Genomic DNA, 24,954 nt, shown 5'->3' on the forward strand with positions numbered 1-24,954 from the left:
TGATAGATGATTCTGCTGGTACATTCACTCAGAGCACTACATTGTCCTCGCAGTGTACAGAGCCAGATTCTGACCCTGATGAGACTCAGGTGCCCCTTCCCGCACACTATACCACCATACACGGTGACACAGAGGAAGGTGCACATGACATTGAAGAGGAGGTGATGGATGACCCAGTTGTTGACCCAGATTGGCATCCATTGGGGGAAGAGGGTGCTGCTTCCAATAGCACAGATGAGGAGCATCCACAGCAGACATCAACATCGCAACAGCTGTTATCTGGCAGGCCCGGAGCACTCCAAAGACAGGTTCCAAAAATCAAAAGAGTTGCTGGACAGCTTGTCCAGAGGGTCAAAACATCACAGCGTGCTAGGCCGCAAAATGTCTGCCAAAGTAGGAAGAGTGCAGTGTGGCACTTTTTTGAACAAAATCCTCATGATCAGGCCAAGGTTATCTGTAAGAAGTGCGCAAAGACCTTTAGCCGAGGGAAAAATCTGAAAAATTTGAATACCAGTTGCATGCTTAGACATTTAACCAGCATGCACTTGCAAGCGTGGACACAACACCAAACCTCAAGTGCCACATGTGCAACTGATCACAAAGAAGGTAGTCAGCAACGCTACATTGTTTCCCCCACTGTAAGCCCACCGGTTAGCACAGCAGCAAATGTTGAGGTGTCGTTGCAAGGCCACAGCAGTCAGGGAATCCCACTGTTATATCAACGAAATACTGAATCTAGGCCATCAGAAAGAACACCAACTCCATCACCATCATCAACCCTCTCTCAGTCCGCCCTGTCCACCGCTACTTCTACCATATGCAGCTCTCAAGTCCAGCTCACCCTCCCAGACACTATGAGTAGGTCAAGAAAGTACTCAGTCTCTCATCCGCGTACACTGGGTTTGAACGCCCACATTGCCAAACTAATCTCGTTTGAGATGATGCCCTATCGGTTGGTGGAAAGCGCAGCTTTCCGCGAACTCATGGCCTATGCAGTACCACGATATGACCTACCCAGTCGCCACTTCTTCTCTCGCAAAGCCATCCCAGCCCTCCACCATCATGTGAAAGACCACATTGTCCATGCACTCAAGCAGTCAGTGAGTGGAAAGGTGCACCTCACAACTGATGCATGGTCCAGTCGGCATGGCCAGGGCCGTTGCGTGTCCATCACTGCGCACTGGGTTAATGTGGTGGATGCAGGGTCCACAGAGGACAGCGGTGGTGGGACAGTGCTGCCTAGCCCACGGTATAGGAAACAGTTGGCTGTAGGCGTTCCACCCTCCTCCTCCTCCTCCAGAAGCGAAAGCTCGTCCACAGAGCGCAGTCGTACGAGCACTCCATCTGCAGCTGCCACTGTTGCACACGAGGTGTCCCCCTATCGAGCAGCTAGTGGAAAGCGTCAGCAGGCTGTGTTGCAGATGATGTGTTTGGGCGACAGACACACCGCCGAGGTGCTGGCCGAGTACTTGAAGCGACAAACTGAGTCATGGCTGGGCAGTGTACATCTTGAGGCAGGCAAGGTAGTTAGTGATAACGGCCGTAATTTTGTGGCAGCCATAGCCCTTTCAAAACTCAGCCACATACCTTGCTTGGCTCACACCTTGAACCTGGTGGTGCAGTGCTTCCTCAAAAATTATCCAGAGTTAACATCCCTGCTCCATAAGGTGCGAAGACTGTGCGCGCACATCCGCCGGTCGCCTGTACACTCCGTTCGTATGCAGAAGCTGCAGCGATTGCTCCACCTTCCCAACCACCGCCTCATTATCGACATTGCAACAAGGTGGAACTCCACCTTGCACATGGTGGAGCTGCTGTGCGAGCAGAGGCAGGCCATAATGCATTTGTGGGAGGATACACGGCCAGGCACTTTGAGAGCAGACATGGAGTTGACAGGTGTGCAGTGGTCGAAGCTGAAAGACCTCTGTAAAGTCCTTCAGTGTTTTGAGGAATGCACATGGCTGGTAAGCGCAGACGACGCCATCCTAAGCATGAGCATCCCACTTATGCGTCTGCTCATGCAAACTTTGACGCACCTTAAGGAGCAGGCGTCTGCAGCCAATGTTGACGAGGAGGAAGAGGTGGAGGGAATCCTTGATGACATTCAGCCATTGTCTGCTCAGGGACCTCTCCTGGACGAGTTGGAGGAAGAAGAGGAGGAGGAGGATGATGATGGGGATGATTACTTAGGGGAGGAGGATGCATCTCGTGGGGCAAGTGAAAATGTTGGCGTGGCAAGGTCTGGTACAGGGTTTGTGCGTGACTGGAGGGATGTGGATTTGCCAGAAAGTGCTCCTCCAACCAGGACTCGCAGTGCATCATTGACACCGGGAACATTGGCCCACATGTCAGATTATGCCTTGCGGATCCTAAAAAGGGACCCCCGCATTGCCAAAATGATAAATGATGACGACTACTGGTTGGCCAGCATCCTGGATCCACGCTATAAAGGCAAATTACAAAACATCATGCCACAGGAGAACCTTGACCTAATATTGGCTAATAAACAAGCAACTCTGGTAAATCGGTTGCTTGAGGCATTCCCAGCACACAGCAGCGGTGATGGTTCTCACACGAGCCGTACGGGCCGGGGGCAGCTTGGCAGAGGTGTTCATGGTGCACACAGCAGAAGTGACGTTGGAGACAGGGGTTTCATGACAATGTTGTGGACTGATTTTTCAAATACCGCTCACACAACTGGTAATACAGCATCGATGGAAAGTGACAGGAGACAGCAGTTGTCAACTACTTTTCCTCCCATATCGATGTTCTCCCACACAGGTCATTCCCTTTGACTATTGGGCTGCTAAACTGGACACCTGGCCTGAATTGGCCCAATATGCCTTACAGGAGCTCGCTTGCCCAGCTGCAAGTGTGCTATCGGAAAGAGTCTTCAGTGCAGCTGGATCAATCCTGACAGAAAAAAGGACCCGTCTGTCAACCCAAAATGTGGATGATCTAACCTTCATTAAAATGAACCATGCATGGGTTTCCAAGGATTTTGTCCCACCTTCCCCTGATGACACATAGGGTGACAGAAAAATGGCTTGCTTTGGTCCACCTCTTCCTGGGACTTGACCTATTTCACCTTTTGCATCAGCTGAATGTCCAACATCAGCATATGCCACTTTCTAAAACTCCCTAACTGTGCTGCCTCCCCCCCCATGGCCGGGGTCACCACCTAGCGCACGACACCGTGCAAGTGCCGTTGCCCTGGATAGGTGGGTAGGCCGACTCTTGGGCGCGGGCACTGGCACAGGGTCCCTCATAGTGCAATCAAGTGTCTCTGACGGTGGTGGTGCACACCCGCCGTCAGACACACGGCCGTACTATGAGGGGCCCAGTGCCAGTACCGACGCCCACGAGTGGGCCCCCCTTGCTTGGGCAGGGCCCCTGCATTTGCAATCTTTACCTCTCCCTGCTCCTCCGCTGTGTAGTCTGGGCCGTCAAATCCATACTGTGCCTGACACCGTCTGAGCCTGCCTCCTGGTGTATTGACATATATTTTGAATGTATACGCTATCCATACATGTTATCCGGGGATACGGTACCCTTTCTCACCTTTGTGCAATCACGTGCAATCCATACTGGGCCTAACACCGTCTGAGCCTGCCTCCTGATGTATAGACATATATTTTGAATGTGTACGCTATCCATACATGTTATCCGGGGATACGGTACCCTTTCTCACCTTTGTGCAATCACGTGTAACCCATACTGGGCGTGAGAACGGCTGGCGAGCTGTTAAGCAAGCTACAGCACCTGTGGTTTGCACACGTATGTTTTTCATTTTTTTCAGGAATGACGGTTAGCCTAATTCCGGAACTGCGGTTGACCTGCACTTACTTGGAAATCATCGTTCGCGAGTAATAATTGTAATCAATGATCCCCATCACTAACGTTGTTCAGCGGGTTATCTGCACCTGTAAGCGACAAACGCTGGCCTTTTCAGTGTAGCGCACATGCAGCCACGGACATGTTAGGGCATGACACACCAGTTATTGGCCAATCTCATGTGCCAGAGCCTCACGTGTCCCTCTAGTAAGCCAGACTCGGACCGCGGGGCATGACGGAGTCTCGTTCGTTAACGGAATTAAGCTTGCAATGTGTGCATCTGTTCTGTAGCTGGCATGGTTGAGGTTTCCCAGGTGGAGTCGAATTTAACCGTAGGCTCCACTCCTGGTGGTGCCCTTCTGGACATTCCTTTAAGGTTCAGCTTTGCAACCATACTGCCCACGTAAAACAAACACTTTGCCTTCATGAACGCTGTTTGGAGGGTCATGACTCGTGGGAATAATGCCGCCCAATCAGTTAACCTGCTAGAGAGATCCTTCATTGCTCCCAAGCATGACATCACACTCCCTAGGAGGAAGGTAATGCCACTGTGGCGACCGTACTCCTGGGGGCGACACAAGTGCACTGATTCCCAGCCACTGCTCGATGAATCTGCTGGTACATTGACCCAGACCACTACATTCCCCTCGCAAGCTACCCGGCCTGAATCTGACCCTGATGAAACTCAGGTTACCCTTCCCATATACAGTTCCATCTTACACGGTGACAAAGAGGAAGCAGCAGATGAAAGTGCAGGTTCGGCCCACCCGCCATCAGACACACCACCGTACTATCAGGGGCCAATGAGTGGGCCCCCCCTGCTTGCTCAGGATCACAGCACTTGCAAGGTTGAAATACTGTGCAGTGAGAAGGAAGATGGGGACGACGAGGAGTCCAGACTAGTACAGGGATTCCCTAGCGAGGAGACTTATTTGATTGTTTTCAATGTTGGGACAGCAATTTTTGGGGAGCACTATACTCTGGAGAATGATAGATGGGGCCCACCATACACTGGAACATTCCAAAGGTGGACATCAGACACTGGAGCAGCATTTACAGGGCCCATTATGCACTAGAGCATTAGAAATGGGGCCCATTATGTTTGGAGCATTATTTGGGCCCATAAGACAGTGGAGCTTCATCCATGGGGACCAACATATACTGTAGCATTATGTGGAGCGCATCATATACTGTTTCAAACATTATATGGGACCAATGATTCTGTATGGAGAAATAGATGGGCCTCGTCATGAGATGTAAAAAGTGAAGTATTTTTCATTGTACTATACCGCTATTTCTCTGCCGTATCGGAGCATGATGAGTTGTGGTATTATGTGTTAAAGGGGTGCTCTTTCGCCCAGGGCACATGAAAACCTGGAGCCAGCCCTACCCCCCCACAACTTTAGCCAAATAACCCCCATTTTTCAGTGCGTAACTTTTATTATGAAGTTAATTAAGGTTGACCAGCTTAAGTATGAAGAATTGATGCTTTTGGCATTCAAATGAGCACTGTAGGTGTGTTTCCTGTCCTCCTCTCACTGCCGACTTTTATTCCCCATTGACTTACATTGGGTTTCGTGTTTCGGGACGACCCCGACTTTTCCCTATAATCGGCCGATCTTGCTCGACCCGACTTTTGGAAAAGTCGGGTTTCACGAAACGAAACTCGACCATAAAAAACCAAAAGTCGCTCAACTCTAGTGATAATGGAGGTGAATTTACAGGTCACAAAATAGAAAACTACTTAAGACAGAATGGAATAGAACACCAGAAAACTGTTCCATACACACCTGAACAAAATAGAATAGCAGAAAGGAAAAACAGAACTCTGACAGAAATGATGAAATGTATGCTGACAGATTCCAAACTACCAGAGAAATATTGGGGTGAGGCAGCAATGACAGCTACATATCTACAGAATAGACTTTTTTCCAGAAAACTGAAGAAAACTCCATATGAACTGTGGCAAGGTATGAAACCAAGTGTCAATCATTAAAAAGTTTTTGGATGTAAAGTTTTTATATTCAATCCAACAGAAAAACGTTCCAAACTTCAAAACAGATTCATGGAGGGAATATTTGTTGGATATAGTGAAAATTGCAAGGGATACCGAATCCTAGATCCTAAAACAGACAGAGTCATGGTGAGTAACAGTGTGACATTCATTGAAAACTTAAATGAAGATGTCATGATTTCAATTGACACAAAAAAATGAGAAAAACAGCAGTTACATAGCTGAAGAGGTATCTGATGAGAAAGTAGCTGAAATTAATGAAGAACAGAATACTGAAAATGAAGAAATACAACTACAAACAGACACAGAACCAAGACGTTCAATAAGAGAAAACAATGGTAAACCACCAAAACATCTCTCATACAAGAGAAGCACAAGTAAAATTTATGAACCTACCTCTTGGGAAGACATATCTAAACTCCCTAAAGAAGAAACTAATAAAAGGATAGAAGCAACAGAAACAGAAATGAAATCCATGCATGACTCAAATACATGGGCACTGACAGATTTACCAGAAGGAAGAAAAGCCATAGGATGTAAATGGATTTTTAAAGTAAAATACCAAACAGATGGCACACCTGAAAGATACCGAGCAAGACTCAAAGCTAAAGGGTATTCTCAAAAATATGGAGAAGACTATGATGAGTAATTTGCTCCAGTTGTCAAACATACTACAATAAGAACTTTACTTACAGTTGCAGCAACGAAACAGATGGAACTGATACATCTGGATATAAAGACAGCATTTTTGAATGGAGATTTAACAGAAGACATTTACATGGAACAACCTCCAGGATTCAAAGATGAAAGAAACCCAAACAAAGTTTGCAAACTATAGAAAAGCATATATGGTTTAAAGCAAGCTGCTAAAGCATGGAATGACAAAATCATGGAAGTGCTTACAAATCAAAAATTTCAAAGAAGCAAAGCTGATCCATGCTTGTACACAAAAAGGCTGATGAATAGATGGATTTATGTACTCATATATGTAGATGACATTTTGATTTGTTCTGAACAAGAAACGGATAAAGAAAACATTCTAAAAGTCCTGAAGTGACATTTCAAAATCAAAGACTTGGGAAATGTGAAGTATCATTTTTTGAAGGATCATCCTACTGAAGAAATGACAGCAAACATCTTCACGAAGGCGTTGAATGCTGATAAACACCAGAGACTAATAAAAAAGTTGGGTTTGATTGAATAAGTCCTTACTGTTGAGAAAGGGTGTTGGCATATGCAACAGAAATGGACTTATTGTTTATGTAAAGGGAGGACTTTACACTAGCCTGACAGCAGATGGCGATGGTGTGAAGTTATATGTTTGCTGTATTGTGGGGAGGGAAGCTCTCTGTTGTTGTTGTTACTTTTACTTTAGCTTTTGAGTGTATTATGGCAGAAGCACGGACTGTGTGCTACTGAATTCTTTTATCTCATGTTTACCCACATGAAGTAAATACTGTTTACTCAAGATAACTTGCTCAGTGAAGTTATCTGATGTACCGGTGGTCATTCACAGAAGATACACTCTGCTACAAAGATGGCGGCAACACAGGTGCAGAAATCCCAATTTTTTCAATTTTTGGAGGATCTCTAAATCCCCTTTTTGTGCTATATTTGTTTGCCTAACAAAGGCCTGTGGATCTACTTTAAACCTCAGCTTAATAGATTCCGCCAGAAGCAATAGATCTAACAGGTTACCTGTCAGTCAAACCCTGACAGGTTAGGTAGTGCAGTGTACTATACAGTAGTAAAGTGTATTATCAATGCAATCAAAAGGTCACATGTTCTCTTGTGGTTCTAAAACATGATTATGGAGACACAGCATAGTATCTTAATTAACTAGACGTCTATTTTTAGTAAACCAATAAAAATAATAATAATCTTTATTTTTATGTAGCGCTAACATATTCTGCAGCGCTTAACAGTTTTCACACATAATCATCGCTGTCCCCGATGGGGCTCACAATCTAAATTCCCTATCAGTATGTCTTTGGAGTAGACTGTTATCTGTATGTTGGCTTTCGAATTTAAACATTTCTTTCTGCCTGGTCAAGAAAACAAACTTTTGTTTGTGTAAGCCTGTAATATTGACTTGTACGCTGATATGTGATATAACATAGTGTGCTCTTATCCTTGATGACTAGTGATTTGCTAATTATGTATTGGGTAGCCCAGATAGTTTGTTGATTTTTAAAGCAGAGGAGGAAAATCTATGCAAATAGACTACATAATCAAACAAGGCGACTTGGTCGTCACCATTCTTCCCCTTATCTGTGATGCTGGACTGAAGGACACTGGTTAAACATAAAAAGAGGTGATATGCCTCAGAGAGACAGCCAGAGAGAGAGAGACAGCCAGAGATTCTGCCAAGACATCCAAACATTCAAGGGATCCGACAAGACTGCTGCTAATTCATCATGGTTCCATCACGAGGGACATGGATCTATCATTCTACGGGAAGCAACCTAGGGGTTTCCGGCCTCGGTTGGAAGAATACAGATCTGCTCCATTGACTTTTGCTGAACCTTGGATATGTTTGGAGAAAGCCAGAATTTGTCCCCGCCTGGCTCCTTAGAGATGTTCAGAGATGCCAGGTTGTGACCCTCGGGTCTGCTGGCATTGTACCTCAATGGACTGTCATCTTCCTGTGCTTGTCCTTATCTCCTCTCTGTGTGTGCCACAGGTGGCGTAGTCGATCCTGGGAGCTCTGATGTAACAGCTGCCATTGTCACAGTGAGTCAGTGGAAGTGTGAGACTCTGTAAAGTGCACCATCTTGGGGTATTTTGCTGGGACTGTTCTATTTGTTATATGCCTGTTTTGTGGTTCAATAAAGCATTGCCTCATTGTTTTACCCTCACCCTGTGTTGTCTGAGGAGCGTTATGCCCACATTAAAAGGAGAACAGGCATTCGTCGGAATGATCCCTGGTCCATCCAGTTTTGGCTAGCGTTTCTGGGCGCCTGCCAACTCCCGTGTCTCCACAATGATGTAAAGAGCAAAAATATGAATAAAAATATGCCAGTTGTCATAATAAAAAATAGTTTATTTGTGAAAAAGCAACCCTTCGTAAAACAACACATACTTAATATCCACTCTTTCATAATGACCCTTACTATAAAACTGTATTTTTAAGTCAAAAAGTTGTAAGTATTCCAAAATCGTGCTAATAAAAGTATAGCTCATTATGCAAAAAATCTTGCCTTCATGCAGGTCTGCACTGAAAAAAATGAAAAATGTGTGGATCTCAAAATATTACAATAAAAAATATTTGTTTTTTTAAAGGGCTCATGTAGATGAGCGTATAAATCTTTTAAATACGATCAGCACACAGACAGCACACTGACCCGTGATATTCAATAATTCTGTTGAAATTAGCAGTTTTTTTTCTTGAACCGACTGTCCGTGAGAAAATAATCGCAAAATGCATTGCTTTCATTTGAGTCTGAGATGAGACTCACACATTCAAGTCTATGGATGTGAGAAAAAAAGTTGGACCCCATGTAGCCGTGCCTCGCAGCCGAACAGGACTCAAATACGGTACTTTAGATAAGGAAGCAGAAACAAAACACCGGCTTTATTGAAAAACAGAGGATATATGTTTTGATATAGGGCTAATAGTTATTGTAATAAGAACAGTAATAGATACAGAGAGAGATAGCTGTAGCATGTCACACAAGCTGTGCTCCAGCAATGGCAATACAAAGTTTAATACATACAGCACAAACAAGTTTCACAAACTACTCTCTTCTAATTTACTGTCAGGATTACTGTTACCACTGCTTGGTTTCTATCTCAGTTTATAGGTGCTCCAGGAGAACTTACTTGGCTGTGTGATGCGACTTTTTTCTGACACAGTCCTGTGATCGATCCTGCATTAACCGGACACTTTCTCCTCTTGAAGCAGTTAGTTCATTTATCAGTCTCTCATTTTAAGGACATAGAAAATAGTCCTGCCTGTTCCCCTCAGATTTGAGATTTCTCTCACTTCCTGCTTCTGTCCAAAACCAATACACAACAAAACTCCAGGGGAGAAAGGACTAGTCCAAGTGCACACAAATCATAGGGGAGCATGGTCTCTTAAAGTCACAGTGTCATTCAGTGCCTAGCAGGGGCTGACGCCCTACACCTACATGGACCAAGACACAGAAAAAGCACACAGTATGACAAACATGCATGAATACTCTGTTGTAAAATATATGTAACAGTAAGCAGCAAAGTGCTAGTAAAAGATGATAACAAACACAAGGTATTTAGTTGATACGTTTTTTGCAAAAAATGTATACTAAGCCGCTCCACCACGTCACGGTAACCCTTCACTGAGCAGTCCTATCTCATGTATTAAAACCTGATCATGTGAACAATACCTACATGAGCAGGGTTAAGAAAGGCATTGCACGGGATGGGCACGCTAGGCAAAAATGTTTTTTTATGCACGTCCCACAAGGAGAGGCGGGGGTCTCCCAAAGCTTGCATAAGCAAGAAATCAATAGATTAAAAACACATGAGACATGCACAAAATTGAACAGGTCAGTAAGAAACTTTTCACACCACCCAAAGACTAAGACACAGAAAAAGCACACAGTATGACAAACGTGCATGAATACACTGTTGTAAAATATATGTACTAGTAAGCAGCAAAGTGCTAGTAAAAGATGATAACAAACACAGGGTATTTAGTTGATATGTTTGTTGCAAAAAATGTATACTAAGCCACTCCACCATGTCACGGTAACCCTTCACGGAGCAGTCCTTTTTAATGTATTAAAACCTGATCATGTGAACAATACCTACATGGCCAGGGTTAAGAAAGGCGCTGCACGGTATGGGCACGCTAGGCAAAAATGGTTTTTTATGCACGTCACACAAGAGAGAGGCGGGGGTCTCCCAAAGCTTGCATAAGCAAGAAATCAATAGATTAAAAACACATGAGACGTGCACAAAATTGAACAGGTCAGTAAGAAACTTTTCACACCACCCAAAGACTAAGACACAGAAAAAGCACACAGTATGTTTTCTGGATGAAACTAAAATGATTTTTTCATATGCTCCTATGCAGCCGCCCTTAAGGTTATTTTCTTGTTCAAAAGCAGGAAAAGACAAAAATCAAAACAATATAATAGATATACAACCGTTAATTGTCATCTCACAGAATAAAGTTAACTTGTTAATTATACTGAATTCTGAACTACATAAAAAATAAAATAAAAAATTTTACTGTTTTTTGTTTATACCTCTTAACAAACAGCTAACTAAAAATAATGAAAAAAATTCTATATATGTACACAAAAATAAAAACAGTAAAAACTACAGCATATTCTGCAAAAAAAGCAGTTGCACAAATTTGACTATGGAAATATAAAAGCTATCAGAATATAGCAAGCAAAAAAAATATTTTCAAAAAAGCTTTGCCGGGGCACTCAGTGTTAGGTGTTGGGTTCCTGTCGCTGCACAGCAGGAATCCCGAGCCTTGCCTTCGGCAGTCTCCCAATCCTCTCCAGCCGCAGAGGAGGCTGCTCAGCAGACTCATCGATCCCGGCGCTCTGCTCAGACTAGCACTGTGGGTTTGGCTGCTGCTGCCACCTCTGGTCCAGCTCTAGCAATGCATGCTGGTCAGCAGCGGGCTACTCCGGGGACTAAGTCACCGTCAGAGTAGTGAACGGCGCAACTCTCGCCTCACAGATTACCCACCAGACCGCTCCATCGATATCCCTCCTCATCATGCCCAAGGGTATCGACCAGGTCCTTTTAGGGGTCCCCTGGTTGCGATATCATTCTCCCCATATAGAGTGGTCCTCGGGTAAAATTCTTGGTTGGAGTAAATCATGTGAGGGTAGATGTCTGAGGGAGTGCAACCAGGTTCCCTCACGAGGTCCCCACAGATCTTTCCTTGCTCCCCAAATACTATCGACAGTATGCGGACATGTTCTCCAAAAAGGCTGCGGAAACCCTTCCACCGCATCGCCCCTATGACTATCCTATTGACTTCTTGCCGGGTGCTGAGCCTCCCCGGGGTCAAGTCTACCCCTTATCTCTCCCGGAGGCAGAGGCCATGTCTCAATATATCAGGGAGAATCTGGCAAGACGATTCATTAGGAGGTCAGTGTCACCAGGAGGGCGGGATTCTTTTTCGTCCAGAAAAAGAATGGAGAACTGCGTCCCTGCATCGATTACAGGGGTCTTAATGCTATTACCGTTAAGAACAAGTATCCTCTGCCCCTGATATTGGAACTGTTTGATAGATTACGGGGAGCGAGAGCTTTCACCAAATTAGATCTGCGGGGGGCCTATAACCTGATAGGCATCCGTGAGGGAGACGAATGGAAGACAGCGTTTAACACCAGGGGTGGCCATTATGAGTATCTGGTCATGTCCTTTGGTCTTTGTAATGTGCCGGCCATCTTCCAGGACTTTGTCAATGATATCTTTCGGGATATGCTCTCCACTTCGGTGGTTGTCTATCTGGATGACATCCTCATATTTTCTCCAGATATGGACTCCCACCGAAGAGAGGTTGGTAAAGTCTTCGCCCGCTTGCGAGCTAACTCCCTCTATGCCAAGTTGGAGAAGTGCCTGTTTGAGCAGGAGTCCTTGCCTTTCCTGAGCTATATTATCTCTGCCCAGGGTTTGGCTATGGATCCTGCCAAACTGCAGGCAGTAATGGACTGGCAGGAACCCCACTCCCTCAAAGCGGTGCAGTGCTTTCTGGGGTTCGTAAACTACTACTGCCAGTTCATTCCCCACTTCTCCACCTTGGTAGCTCCCTTGGTTGCCCTCACGAAGAAGGGAGCAAACTCCAAGTTATGGTAGGAACAGGTCTCCAGGGCCTTTTCCTCCATCAAGTCCCACTCTGCTAGCGCTCCCATTCTACATCGCCCCGATGTAGCTAGGCCATTCATCTTGGAGGTAGATGCCTCTTCCGTCGGTGCTGGAGCAGTCCTCTTTCAGAAGGATGCTCAGGGTCAGAAGCACCCTTGCTTCTTCTATTCCAAGACCTGTTCACCGGCGGAGAGGAACTATTCCATCTGGGACAGGGAGTTGCTAGCAATGAAATTGGCCTTCTTGGAGTGGAGACACCTCCTGGAAGGGGCTTGGTTCCCTTTCCAGGTGTTCACTGACCATAAGAACTTGGTCTACCTACAGACAGCCCAGCGGCTGAATTCTCGCCAGGCCAGATGGTCCCTTTTCTTCTCCCGGTTCCACTTCACCCTTCATTTCCTTTCCGGTGAGAAGAAAGTCTGGGTTGATGCTCTCTCTCGCTCTGTGGTGTCAGCGGAGGAGGAGGATGAGGAGCCTCGGCTAATTGTCCCTTCTGAGAGTCTGAGGACTTTGGCTCCAGTCGCCCTTGAGTCGGTGCCTCCGGGCAAGACATTTGTCCCTGCCCGTTTGCGACCGGAGGTCCTCTCTTGGGCTCACGCATCCAGGGTGGGTGGACACTTTGGGACGAAGCGGACCTCTGAGCTACTGGTGAGGATATATTGGTGGCCGCATATGGCCTGGGATGTTGGAGACTACATTCGGGCATGCATCTCCTGCGCCCAGAACAGGCCTTCTCGGCAAAGGCCCGCTAGGTTACTTTACCCCCTGCCGGTGGCAGGCAGGCCTTGGGAAATGGTCGGCATGGACTTTGTGGTGGGTCCGCCCAAGTCCAGTGGTAGCACGGTTACCTGGGTTGTCACCGACCATTTCTCCAAGATGGTGCATCTGGTGCCACTCTCGCGGCTATCTTCTGCATGGGGCCTGGCGGCATTGTTCGTTAAGCATGTCTTTCACTTGCATGGCATGCCAGACAAGATAGTCAGTGACCAGGGTCCCCAGTTTGCGTCTCGGTTTTGGAGAGAGCTTTGTAATCGGATCAGTATGGAGCTAAATCTCTCCACGGCCTATCATCCCAAGACGAACGGGTTGGTAGAGAGAGCCAACCAGACCCTGGTCACATACCTACGACATTTTGTCTTGGCCAGGCAGGATGACTAGGAATCCTTGCTACCAGGGGCGGAGTTTGGTTTGAACGCTGTGGCCGATTCCACTGGTTAGACCCCATTCCTCCTTAATTAGGGCCAGCATCTGCGCGTCCCCGTCCCTATGCCCGTGTCGTCCACCGATTCCAGGGTGGCAGACTGGGCGGTGGAGGCACGTGACATTTGGGATCACATTCAGGATGCCATCTGGGCCTCCAAGGAGAGAATGAGGGTCTCTGCCGACACGCACCAGTGCCCCGCTCTGATCTTTGCTCCTGGCGACTTAGTGTGGCTCTCCGCCCTTAACATCAGGCTGAGGGTCGAGTCCACTAAATTCGCACCTCGCTACATTGGCCCCTTCAAGGTCCTTGAGCAGATCAACCCTGTGGTCTACTGTCTGGCTCTTCCTGTTATGATTCGGTAACCGAGGAGGATAGCTGGGGCATAGGATAGGCAACCAGAAAGGATGGTAACTAAGCGGACTGCAGACCCCTGAACTCACAACACAGCTAGAATTAGCCGTGGGATGTACCTACGATGCCCTAGATGCCTTGGCACAGCCAAAGAGTTAACTAAGCCTAAAGAAAGAAAGGGAAGAGCTAAACTGCCCCGGAGTAGAACCCCAAAGGAATAGACAGCCCCCAAACATATATTTCCGGTGAGACAAGATGAAGCACAAACACAGGCAGAAAATAGAGTAAACAAATGATGGGGCCCAAACTGTCTACTTTAGATAGAACAGGACAGAAAATAATACTGTCTGCAATCACGCAAAAAACCCTAAGAAAAATCCAACATGTCTGATATGCAAAAATACTCGGATGAGTTTGAGGTTACTGCCATCGTGGGATGCAGGGTGGTGCATAGTAAAAAGTTTTATTTGGTGGACTGGTAGGGTCATGGTCCAGAGGCTAACACCTGGGAGCCAGTGGAGAACATCCACACTCCACTTCTCCTTGTGGCATTTGAGCATAGCGAGGCTCAGAGAGGAGGGGGCCCTAGGAGGGGGGGTAATGTTAGGCATCGGGTTACTATCGCTGCACAGCAGGAAACCCGAGCCTTGCCTTCGCCGGTCTCCCAATCCTCTGCAGCCGCAGAGGAGGCTACTCAGCAGGCTCATCGATCCCAGTGCTCTGCTCAGAGTAGCACTGTGGGTTTGGTTGCTGCTGCCACCTCTGGTCCAGCTATAGCAATGCATGCTGGTCAGCAGTGAGCTAATCCAGGGACTAAGTCCTCCTTTCGGTCCACTGAGCATGCCCGTGGGACGATCTCGCATTGGAGATCAGAGGTCACATGCTCGTGTCCTTCTCCTGTTCGGATTGGACCATCAGGAAGGTCCCGGAAGGACGCTGCTATAAAAGGTTTGTATGGCCGCTTGGCCATGCGCTAGTATAGACTCTTTTGGTTAGTTGTGTGTGTGATGATGGATGCATGTATCTGTTGACTGATGCATTATAACTCCCCTCCCTTGGATACGCATGTTTTAGGGATTTAGAGTTAGAGTCAGCACCTACTAGTGGCATAGTCTGGAGCCACTGTGCTATCACGTCACAGCACCACACTTAGCGCCATATAGTGCCATCCAGCACAAGGCATGTTTGTACTACGTCTACAGCAACGTCCACCAGAGCTGCGCCGTATGCAAAATAGTGCGCCTTCGTACCCCAAGCTTAGGGTGGTTGGTTGCGTCAGCCTGGATCGCGCTGTATGCACATCTAGTGGTTATCTTTAGTTTGGTCTCCTAGGCACCGCTGTTGCAGTGCTAAACGCTAGGGGGTCTAGACCGACTCTAACCGCGTGTCTTTGGTGTATGCTCCTGTGACCGAACCCTAGTATTCATTTTGCGGCCCTGTGAAATAACAGAGTTCACCTTCTAGTTCACCGGGTGAAGTTAACCCGTGTGGATTTGCTATACCGCCAGTCTGTGTCTGCCATTACCGAGCTGCAGTTTAACATCTCTGCACGGTGGACCCCAGGCGAACTCACCTCATTATCATTTTATTATTTGTTGCGTTCCGCCAGCCTAATACTCATTAATGGTGGAAGAAAAGTGATTCCAGCAGCTAAACAATAATTGAGATCCATCAGTTTGGAAAAGGTTATAAAGCCATTTCAGCGAACCACAATAAGAGCCATTATTCGCAAATGGCAAAAACATGCAACAGTGGTGAACCTTCCCAGGAGTGGCCGACTGACCAAAGTTTCTCCAAGAGCACAGCGACAACTCTTTCAAGAAGTCACAAAAGACCCCAAGCAACATCCAAAAAACAGCAGGCCTCACTTTCCTCAGTTAAGGTCAGTGTTCATGACTCCACCATAAGAAAGAGACTGTGCAAAAATGGCCTGCATGGCAGAGTTCCAAGACAAAAAACACTGCTAAGTAAAAAGAAGAAAAAGGCTTGTCTTAGTTTTGCCATAAAACATCTTAATGATCCTCAAGACTTTTGGGAGAAAACTCTCTCTGGACTGATGAGACAAAAGTTGAACTTTTTGAAAGGTGTATGTCCCATTTCCTATGTCAGCATTTCAGAAAAGTTACATCATACCAACAGTAAAATATGGTCGGGGTAATGTGATGGTCTGGGGCTGCTTTGCTGCTTAAGGACCTGGAAGACTTGTTGTGGTAAATGGAACCATGAATTCTGCTGTCTGTAAAAAAAATCCTGACGGTGAATGTCCGGCTATCTGTTCGTGATATCATGCTGAAGTGCACTTGGGTTATGCAGCAGAACAATGATCCAAAACACACCAGCAAGTCCACCTCTCAATGGATTAAGAAAAACAAAATTAAGACTTTGGATTGGCCTAGTCAAAGTCCTGACTAGAGTTGAGCAATACCGTCCGATACTTCAAAGTATCGTATCGGATGGTATCGGCCGATCTTTAAAAAAAGTATCGGTATCGCCGATTCCGATACCGGAAGTCCCATTCAAGTCTATGGGACTTCCGGTATCGGAATAAGAAAAACCCTTTCCTGCCCTTGTACAGCCTCTCTGGGGTCTGTACGGGCCTTTCGGGGGGCTGTGCCGGCCTGCCAGGGGGTCTGTGCAGGCTCCGGTGGTCTGTGCCGGCCTGCCGGGGGGCTGTGCAGGCTCCGGGGGGCTGTGCCGGCCTGCCGGGGGGCTGTGCCGGCCTGCCGGTGGTCTGTGCAGGCTCCGGGGGTCTGTGCAGGCATCGTCCGATGGGACTACAAGTCCCATCGGGCGATGCCTGCTACCATGACAGTGATTGACACATTAGCCAATGATGGGACAGTAGTAGTCCCATCATCCGGCTAATGTGTTAAATGTAAAAAAAAAAAAAAAATTACATGCTACATACATACAACATGCATACTACATACATGCTACATTCATACTACATACTACATACATGCTACATTCATACTACATACTACATACATGCTACATTCATACTACATGCAACATACATACTACATATATACTACATGCATGCTACATACATACTGCATGCTACATACATACCACATACATACTACATACATACTGCATGCTACATACATACCACATATATACTACATACATACAATACATTCATACAATACATACATAGACATACAGTACATATAACATAGAGTAACATACTTACCAATACTTGTCACATTGTTCCCCGAAGCCATTGTCTTTTCCGGAATAAATATTAACATAACAAACCACAAAAATACTCACCCACGATCCGAAGCAGTCCACGAGTGTGTCCCACGACGATCTTGGGTAGAGAACTGCAGCATCAGCTGTTGCTGCCGTTCTCTACGGGCTGCAGGAATCCAATGACGGAAGGTAGGTATCCTTCCGCACTGTATTCCTCCGCCACTTAAAAAAAAAAAAGTCCCTAGTCTCACTTTATGCCATTGCTGTGTGGGAATTTCCCACGCAGCAATGGCATAAAGTGAGACTAGGGACTTTTTTTTTTTTAAGTGGCGGAGGAATACAGTGCGGAAGGATACCTACCTTCCGTCATTGGATTCCTGCAGCCCGTAGAGAATGGCAGCATCATCTGATGCTGCCGTTCTCTACCCAAGATCGTCGTGGGACACACTCGTGGACTGCTTCGGATCGTGGGTGAGTATTTTTGTGGTTTGTTATGTTAATATTTATTCCGGAAAAGACAATGGCTTCGGGGAACAATGTGACAAGTATTGGTAAGTATGTTACTCTATGTTATATGTACTGTATGTCTATGTATGTATTGTATGAATGTATTGTATGTATGTAGTATATATGTGGCATGTATGTAGCATGTAGTATGTATGTAGTATGTATGTAGCATGCATGTAGCATGTAGTATGTATGTAGCATGCATGTAGTATATATGTAGTATGTATGTAGCATGCATGTAGTATATATGTAGCATGTATGTAGTATGTATGTGGTATGTATGTAGCATGTAGTATGTATGTAGCATGCATGTAGTATATATGTAGTATGTATGTAGCATGTAGTATGTATGTAGTATGTATGTAGTATGTATGTGGTATGTATGTGGCATGTAGTATGTATGTAGCATGCATGTAGTATGTATGTAGCATGCATGTAGTATGTATGTAGTATGTAGCATGTATGTAGTATGTATGTGGTATGTATGTAGCATGTAGTATGTATGTAGCATGCATGTAGTATGTATGTAGTATGTAGTATGTATGTAGTATGTATGTGGTATGTATGTAGTATGTATGTAGCATGCATGTAGTATGTATGTAGCATGCATGTAGTATGTATGTAGTATGTATGTAGTATGTATGTAGCATGCAGTATGTATGTAGCATGTATGTAGTATGTATGTAGTATATATGTAGTATGTATGTAGTATATATGTAGTATGTATGTAGCATGTAGTATGTATGTAGCATGCATGTAGTATGTAGCATGCATGTAGTATGTATGTAGCATGTATGTAGTATGTATGTAGCATGTAGTATGTATGTAGCATGCATGTAGTATGTATGTAGTATTTTTTTTTTTTTTTTTTAACATTTAACACATTAGCCGGATGATGGGACTACTACTGTCCCATCATTGGCTAATGTGTCAATCACTGTCATGGTAGCAGGCATCGCCCGATGGGACTTGTAGTCCCATCGGACGATGCTTGCACAGACCCCCGGACATCAGCACAGCCCCCCGGCAGGCCGGCACAGCCCCCCGGCAGGCCGGTACAGACCCCCACAGGGTGCACAGCCCCCCGGCAGGCCGGTACAGACCCCCACAGGGTGCACAGACCACCGGCAGGCCGGCACAGCCCCCCCGGCAGGCCGGTACAGACCCCCACAGGGTGCACAGACCACCGGCAGGCCGGCACAGCCCCCCGGCAGGCCGGTACAGACCCCCACAGGGTGCACAGACCACCGGCAGGCCGGCACAGCCCCCCGGCAGGCCGGTACAGACCCTGGGCAGGCCGGCACAGCCCCCCGGCAGGCCGGCACAGCCCCCCGGCAGGCCGGCAGAGACCCCCGGAAGGCCCGAAATGACGGCGCATCATGATGCGCACACACCGCGCATCATGATGACGTCAGTCTGTCAATCAACTTTGAACTTCCGATTCCGATGCCGAATTCCGATATTGAAAAAATATCGGAAGTCGGTATCGGAATTCCGATACAGCAAGTATCGGCCGATACCCGATACTTGCGGTATCGGAATGCTCAACACTAGTCCTGACATTACTCTGATTGAGATGCTGTTGTATGACCTTAAAGAGGCAAGCTTGGAAAACCTCCAATGTGGCTGAATTACAACAATTCTGCAAAGATGAGTGGGCCAAAATTACTCCAGACCATTGTAAAAGATTCATTGCCAGTTATCGCAAACACTTGATTGCAGTTGTTGCTGCTAAGGGTGGACCAACCAGTTATTAGGTTTAGGGGGCTGTGAAGGATGGGGGATTGTAATGGCAGGTTACTATCCGTCTGAAAGGTGTCTAGCTGTAACAAGACACCTGGCTTAGCAGGGAGGCCCAGCCTTCTCAACTTCAGAGAAGAAATTCACATTCTCCACGTTTCTACAGAAATACCCCCTGCTGGATACCATGCGATCTAACTGCTTTGTTCAGACAGCTAGGATTTCATAAGTAGAATATGAATTTATTGTACGTCATAGCCGCACACAAGTTACATTTTCGAGATCTCTGGAATGGGCCGAAAACCTTTCATTTTGCACCACAGAGTGGGGATATGCGTAGTATGCCTAGTAGGAGCCAGGTAGCAAAATTGTGTTTCGTCTCAATGCATAGCTGGCACCTGGCTGGATCCAATGGCACCAAAACCACCTCCCTAGGATCGTCCACTAATGAGTTATGACCTATTTTAGGTTTTGGAGTTTTTAGTTGCTAGAGGGAAGGAAAGACAATTTAAGTACAGTCCAAAGGGCGGGAGGTAAGTGACCGAATTTTAACCTTGGGCTGCTCTTTTTTCTGAAACCCACACGTTTCTCGGTTAAACTTTTCATACTACTGGGGCTGGTTTCTGGCCTGATATAATCCTGTTAATGGACTGGGATTATATCTAACAAGGAACTGTTGGCAGTCCTACTGGGCTGACCAGCCACTATTTCACTGGTGCTAGTCAACCTGTCAGGGTTGTGGGCAAGTGTGCCATGTCAGTAACTACATGGGCCACATCGTCTCACTTCCTGTGCCTCTCTGTAAAAGTGTGAACATAAGGTGTCTGTGTAAAACTGTACCAAGCTGAACTTACGTGTCCCCAGGGGGTGCGGAACGTAATGTTGGTGAAAGTGGGGAGACCGCATTATGTGATCCATCTGACGGGCTGGTGAGGTACGGGTTCATCACAGGGGCAATCACTTTTTCACACATGGCCCTGTAGGTTTGGATTTCTTTTTCTCTTAATAATAAAGACTATCATTTAAAAACTGCATTCTGTGTTATCTTTGTCTAAAATTTAAATTTGCTTGGTGATCTGAAACATTTACGTATTTTATAAAACATTCAAAGGAATAGGAAGTGAGCAAACAACTTTTCACACAGCTGTATGTCCATAAATTAAGTTACGGTATCTGTAACAATGAGAAATGACACAGGGAAAAAGTGTTGAACCCGCTTACGGAAATGTATTTAATACTTCGTACTATAGTCTTTCTTGGTGATGGCAGCTTCAAGATGCTGTATGGATAAACTAGTGGGATTCATTGCCTAGGTGTGATTTTGGTCCATTGTTCCACACATACATTATTCAACTACTGAAGGTTCCGTGGGTTCCTATGAACTCTGACCTTTAGTTCCTTCCATAAGTTTTCTATTGCATTCAGGTCAGGCGATTGGCTGGATCATTCTAGCAGCTTTATTTTCTTTCTCTGACACCGTTTCCTTGGCTACGTGTTTGGTATCATTGTCTTGCTGAAATGCCTACCCTCGTTTCATCTTCATCATCCTGGTAGAAGGCAGCAGATTTTTAATAATAAATGTTTTGATACATTTGTCCATTCAGCCCTCCTTTTATTATATGAAGTTTGCCAGTGCCGTATGCTGAAAAACAGCCCCACACCATGATGTTTCCACCCTCAAACTTCACTGTTAGTACAGTATGTTGCTTTTGGCGGTGATATGCAGTGCCTTTTGACTTCTAAACATGGTGCGTGTTATGACATCGAAAGAGTTAAATTTTGTTCTCATCTGAGCAGACAATATTCTCCCAGTATTTCACAGGCTTGTCTAAATGTTTTTGAGAAATCTTTAAACGTGCTTGAACATGCTTTTTGTTCAGCAGTGGATTCTTGTGTGGTTAGTGTGCATACACGTCATGGAAGTTGAGTGCATTACTTATAGTTTTCTTTGAAACAATTTTTCTGTAGCTCTCCATAGGTGGTCATTGGCTCTTCTGATAATTCTTTTCACTCCTCTGAATCTTATGAGGAGCACCATTTCATGGTCAGTTTGTCAAAATTATGTTTTTTATGTTTAGAAATTTTGTTTCTTGTTCGGCACGTTGGTAATGAGACACCTTTTAATAGGCCATCAGTGGAACCAGCTGATATTATTTTTTACTAAGTGGCAGGATTGGTTTCTAATTACTGATAGATTTTAGGTTTTGTCACTACTTTCCATGGCTTTTTGCACCCCTCTTTCTTCATACATTTTACCTGTGTCATTTCTCATTATTACACATGACCTAATTTATGGACACCTTTGCCTGTGTGTATTGGATAGTTTGCTACCAACCTCTGGTGAGAATTTTATGTCAATAGCGCCTTCAGAAATATATTTATTTAGAAAATTGGTGATATGTTCAATACTTATTCATCTGCTCTATATAAAGTTGGTGTTGTTATGATTGTATATAATCTGCAGAATACAGGTAATATGACAGTTATACCTATTAGTGAGTAATGTTAAAAAAATAATACATTTACAATTTGTTTTTTTTTACCTCCCAAACCATGTAATAAAAAGTGATCAAAATAATTGTTGATCTTCATAGATGATGTTGTCATTACATTGGGCTCTCTATATTTAGTTTTGATATTGAAATATATTTTAAAGTTAAAGATATAGTATAACTTTCTAAATGTGCTTGAACAGTTGCATAATTTGCACGAAAATACTGTCTGCCACAAATTGTACCATATTTAGGATATGTTTTAGATACTTTTTATTACTTTTCTGACTAGGGGGTGTAGTCTACTTGAAAAGAGGTGTGGTGTATTGAAAGGGGAATGCGTTAGTGTGTAACACAATTAGGGTGCACATTTCTGGCACAAAGTAAGACAACTTATAGGTGATATAAAGTTAGATTTTTATTAAAAGAAAACAACTATGAGGTTTGTTTAATTTGGCACATTTATAAGTGAACCTGACATATGATTCATGATGCCCAAACCACGGGCAGCATGAACCGCATGATTGCAGCCAGGTACATTGTTCTTTGAAAAAATTCATGTTTCAGAGAAAATATACTTTAAAGATACGGCCACTGGAGAGACCTATCAGTTACCTCTATAGCAGGGTGAAGAGCTGGCTGAAAGTGGTGCCAGACTAGTCTGCTCTCTGGCTATGTCACTGGTCAGAGCTTTAAGGTATACTATCTCTAAAACACCAGTGTGTTTCAGAGAAAATTGTACCCCCCTGCAATTGTGCTGCCAGGCTCTGATTCATACTGCCTGTTTTTTAGGGCAGCATGAATCGGGTGACGAGTTCATTTTAATACATGCTAGTCTACAGTATGTTTGAACTGTTTAAGAATTAGACAGTTTTGATAAATATGCCCCATTATGTTAATTTTCTGTGTATGGCTTTAAAAAAATCAAATATTTTCTTTTTAGGCCGCCGGGCTTGTCCAGGAGAGCATTTGTCCAGGATGGAGCTCTTCCTTTTTTTCACTACCCTCCTGCAATCTTTCACATTTCTGATACCAGACAAGATGCCTCGTCCACAGGAATCACCAGTACTGGCCGTAACACTCTGCCCACAGCCTTTTAAGCTTTGTGCTGTAGACAGATAACAAGATGCTAAACCAAAATTTGATGATTTTTTTTTTAATCTTAATACTAGTAATGAGTTGATATGTATGAACCAAATAAGTCTTGAACCTGATATTTAAGAAATATGTATTTTAAAAACTTTGTGAAATGAGAAGTATTTCTTGCATAAAATAATATGCTTCCTAGCAGGTTAAATAGGTGGTCCACTACAATCTTTATTGAGCGTGTTGATTTAAGCCATTTAAACAAGTATTTTTTTCAAATACATTCTTTCTTCATATTTACCTGTTAGCATCGCTATATCTGCTCGCTCAGTGCAGATCACGTGACGCCTGGCTGCAGTCACCGTTGATATTCGGTGATGTCACGTCAACTTCCAGACTCTGAAAGTTGAGGTTGCATCACCAAGCGGGTGACCCAGTCGCATGCAGACTGTGGCCTCTCCCCCTGATGAAAGCAGAGAATGAAAGATGAAAATCTTCAACTGCGCGTTCGATACTGGGCTGTGACGTGGGGTGAAACACCGCCCACAGCCTAGTCAATCAGCAGGAGTGGCCACAGTCTGTGTGAGACAGGGTCGGAAGTTGACATGACATCACCGGATATCAGCGGCAGCTGCAGTCAAGGGTCACGTGTTAGGCACTGAGCGAGCAGAGATAGCACCACTCACAGGCAAATATGAAAAAAGAATGTATTTTAAAAAAATACTTGTTTCAATGGATGTTTTTGAGGGACATTTTTTGCTCTCGATCTAGATATCCATCAATATCCACTTTTCTTCTTCCTACAAAATTCTATAAAATCATACATACTGTTCGCAAAAGGCTCATGCAGAGCTAAAATCCTAATTCTGTATTTTATGATTTTGCTCAAATTTTTTAAGAGAATCTCAACAAAATTTACATTCATGCACTATATATGGGATCTATCATCATACTATGATACTCTACTTGAAGGGGTTGTCCAACAGCAAAATATAGTTATTTTTTTAGTCTTGGATTGATTAAAAATAATAAACAATGGCATAATCTCCTTCCTGTACCGTCGTGGATCCAGTGCAGGCCACGCTGGCGTAATATGTTTTTTCCAGATGCAGCAGGTGTGGACACTGATATTTTGAGGCTCCTGTGAAAGAAGTATGTCTAGGCCCCTCTCCCTTTATGTTATGTTCGGACATGGGTAAGTCCGGTGGATGACAGAGCATATAAATGCAATGGGATGAAAAAGGAAGAGAAAGGCTCCAACAGTCAGGAGTGGGGGTTGGGACACCTCCAGACACCAACCTATGCTTGTCCCTACACTTATTTAATGCCCTATGCGGGTCCTTCCCACTGCTGCCATCGTGCTTAGTCCCTGACTGTCACCTCTATTAACCCTAGCTAGTGCGCTGGCCTACAAGGACGTTAGCTTCACCACTGCAGAACACAGGGGAAGAAACAAACAGGGGACAGAAAAAAGTATAATTCTCAGCTCCGGCTCTGCTGCTAAGCTCCACAGCAGCAGAGATAATGGCACTGGGATAACAGAACTTAAACAGCAGCAACACCACTGTTATAGGTGCGCTCCACACCCCTAGCTGATCTGCATAGAAGAAGACCTCTATAACCGATTATCAGCTAATGGGTCATGTGACTATTTAAAGGGAAATGGAAGTAGTTACAATCCAGCATCTGCTCACCAGCCTAAAAAGAAACTG

At 45.0% G+C, this 24,954-nt stretch overlaps 1 protein-coding gene across 1 annotated transcript in view; it reads left to right on the top strand.

The window, feature by feature from the left end:
• Nucleotides 1-24,280, top strand: part of LOC141098683 (cytochrome P450 2D15-like) — a 110,393-nt gene extending 86,113 nt beyond the window's left edge. Inside the window, exon 9 of the mRNA XM_073586645.1 lies at nt 23,100-24,280. Within this exon, the coding sequence (XP_073442746.1) occupies nt 23,100-23,278 (179 nt within the window). The 3' untranslated portion in view covers nt 23,279-24,280. The remainder of the gene's footprint in view (nt 1-23,099) is intronic.
• Nucleotides 24,281-24,954: the final 674 nt, after the last annotated feature.

The sequence above is a fragment of the Dendrobates tinctorius genome, unplaced genomic scaffold (genome assembly GCF_039654945.1).
Source record: "Dendrobates tinctorius isolate UK_male_01 unplaced genomic scaffold, ASM3965494v1 ptg000094l, whole genome shotgun sequence".
Taxonomy (NCBI): domain Eukaryota; kingdom Metazoa; phylum Chordata; class Amphibia; order Anura; family Dendrobatidae; genus Dendrobates; species Dendrobates tinctorius.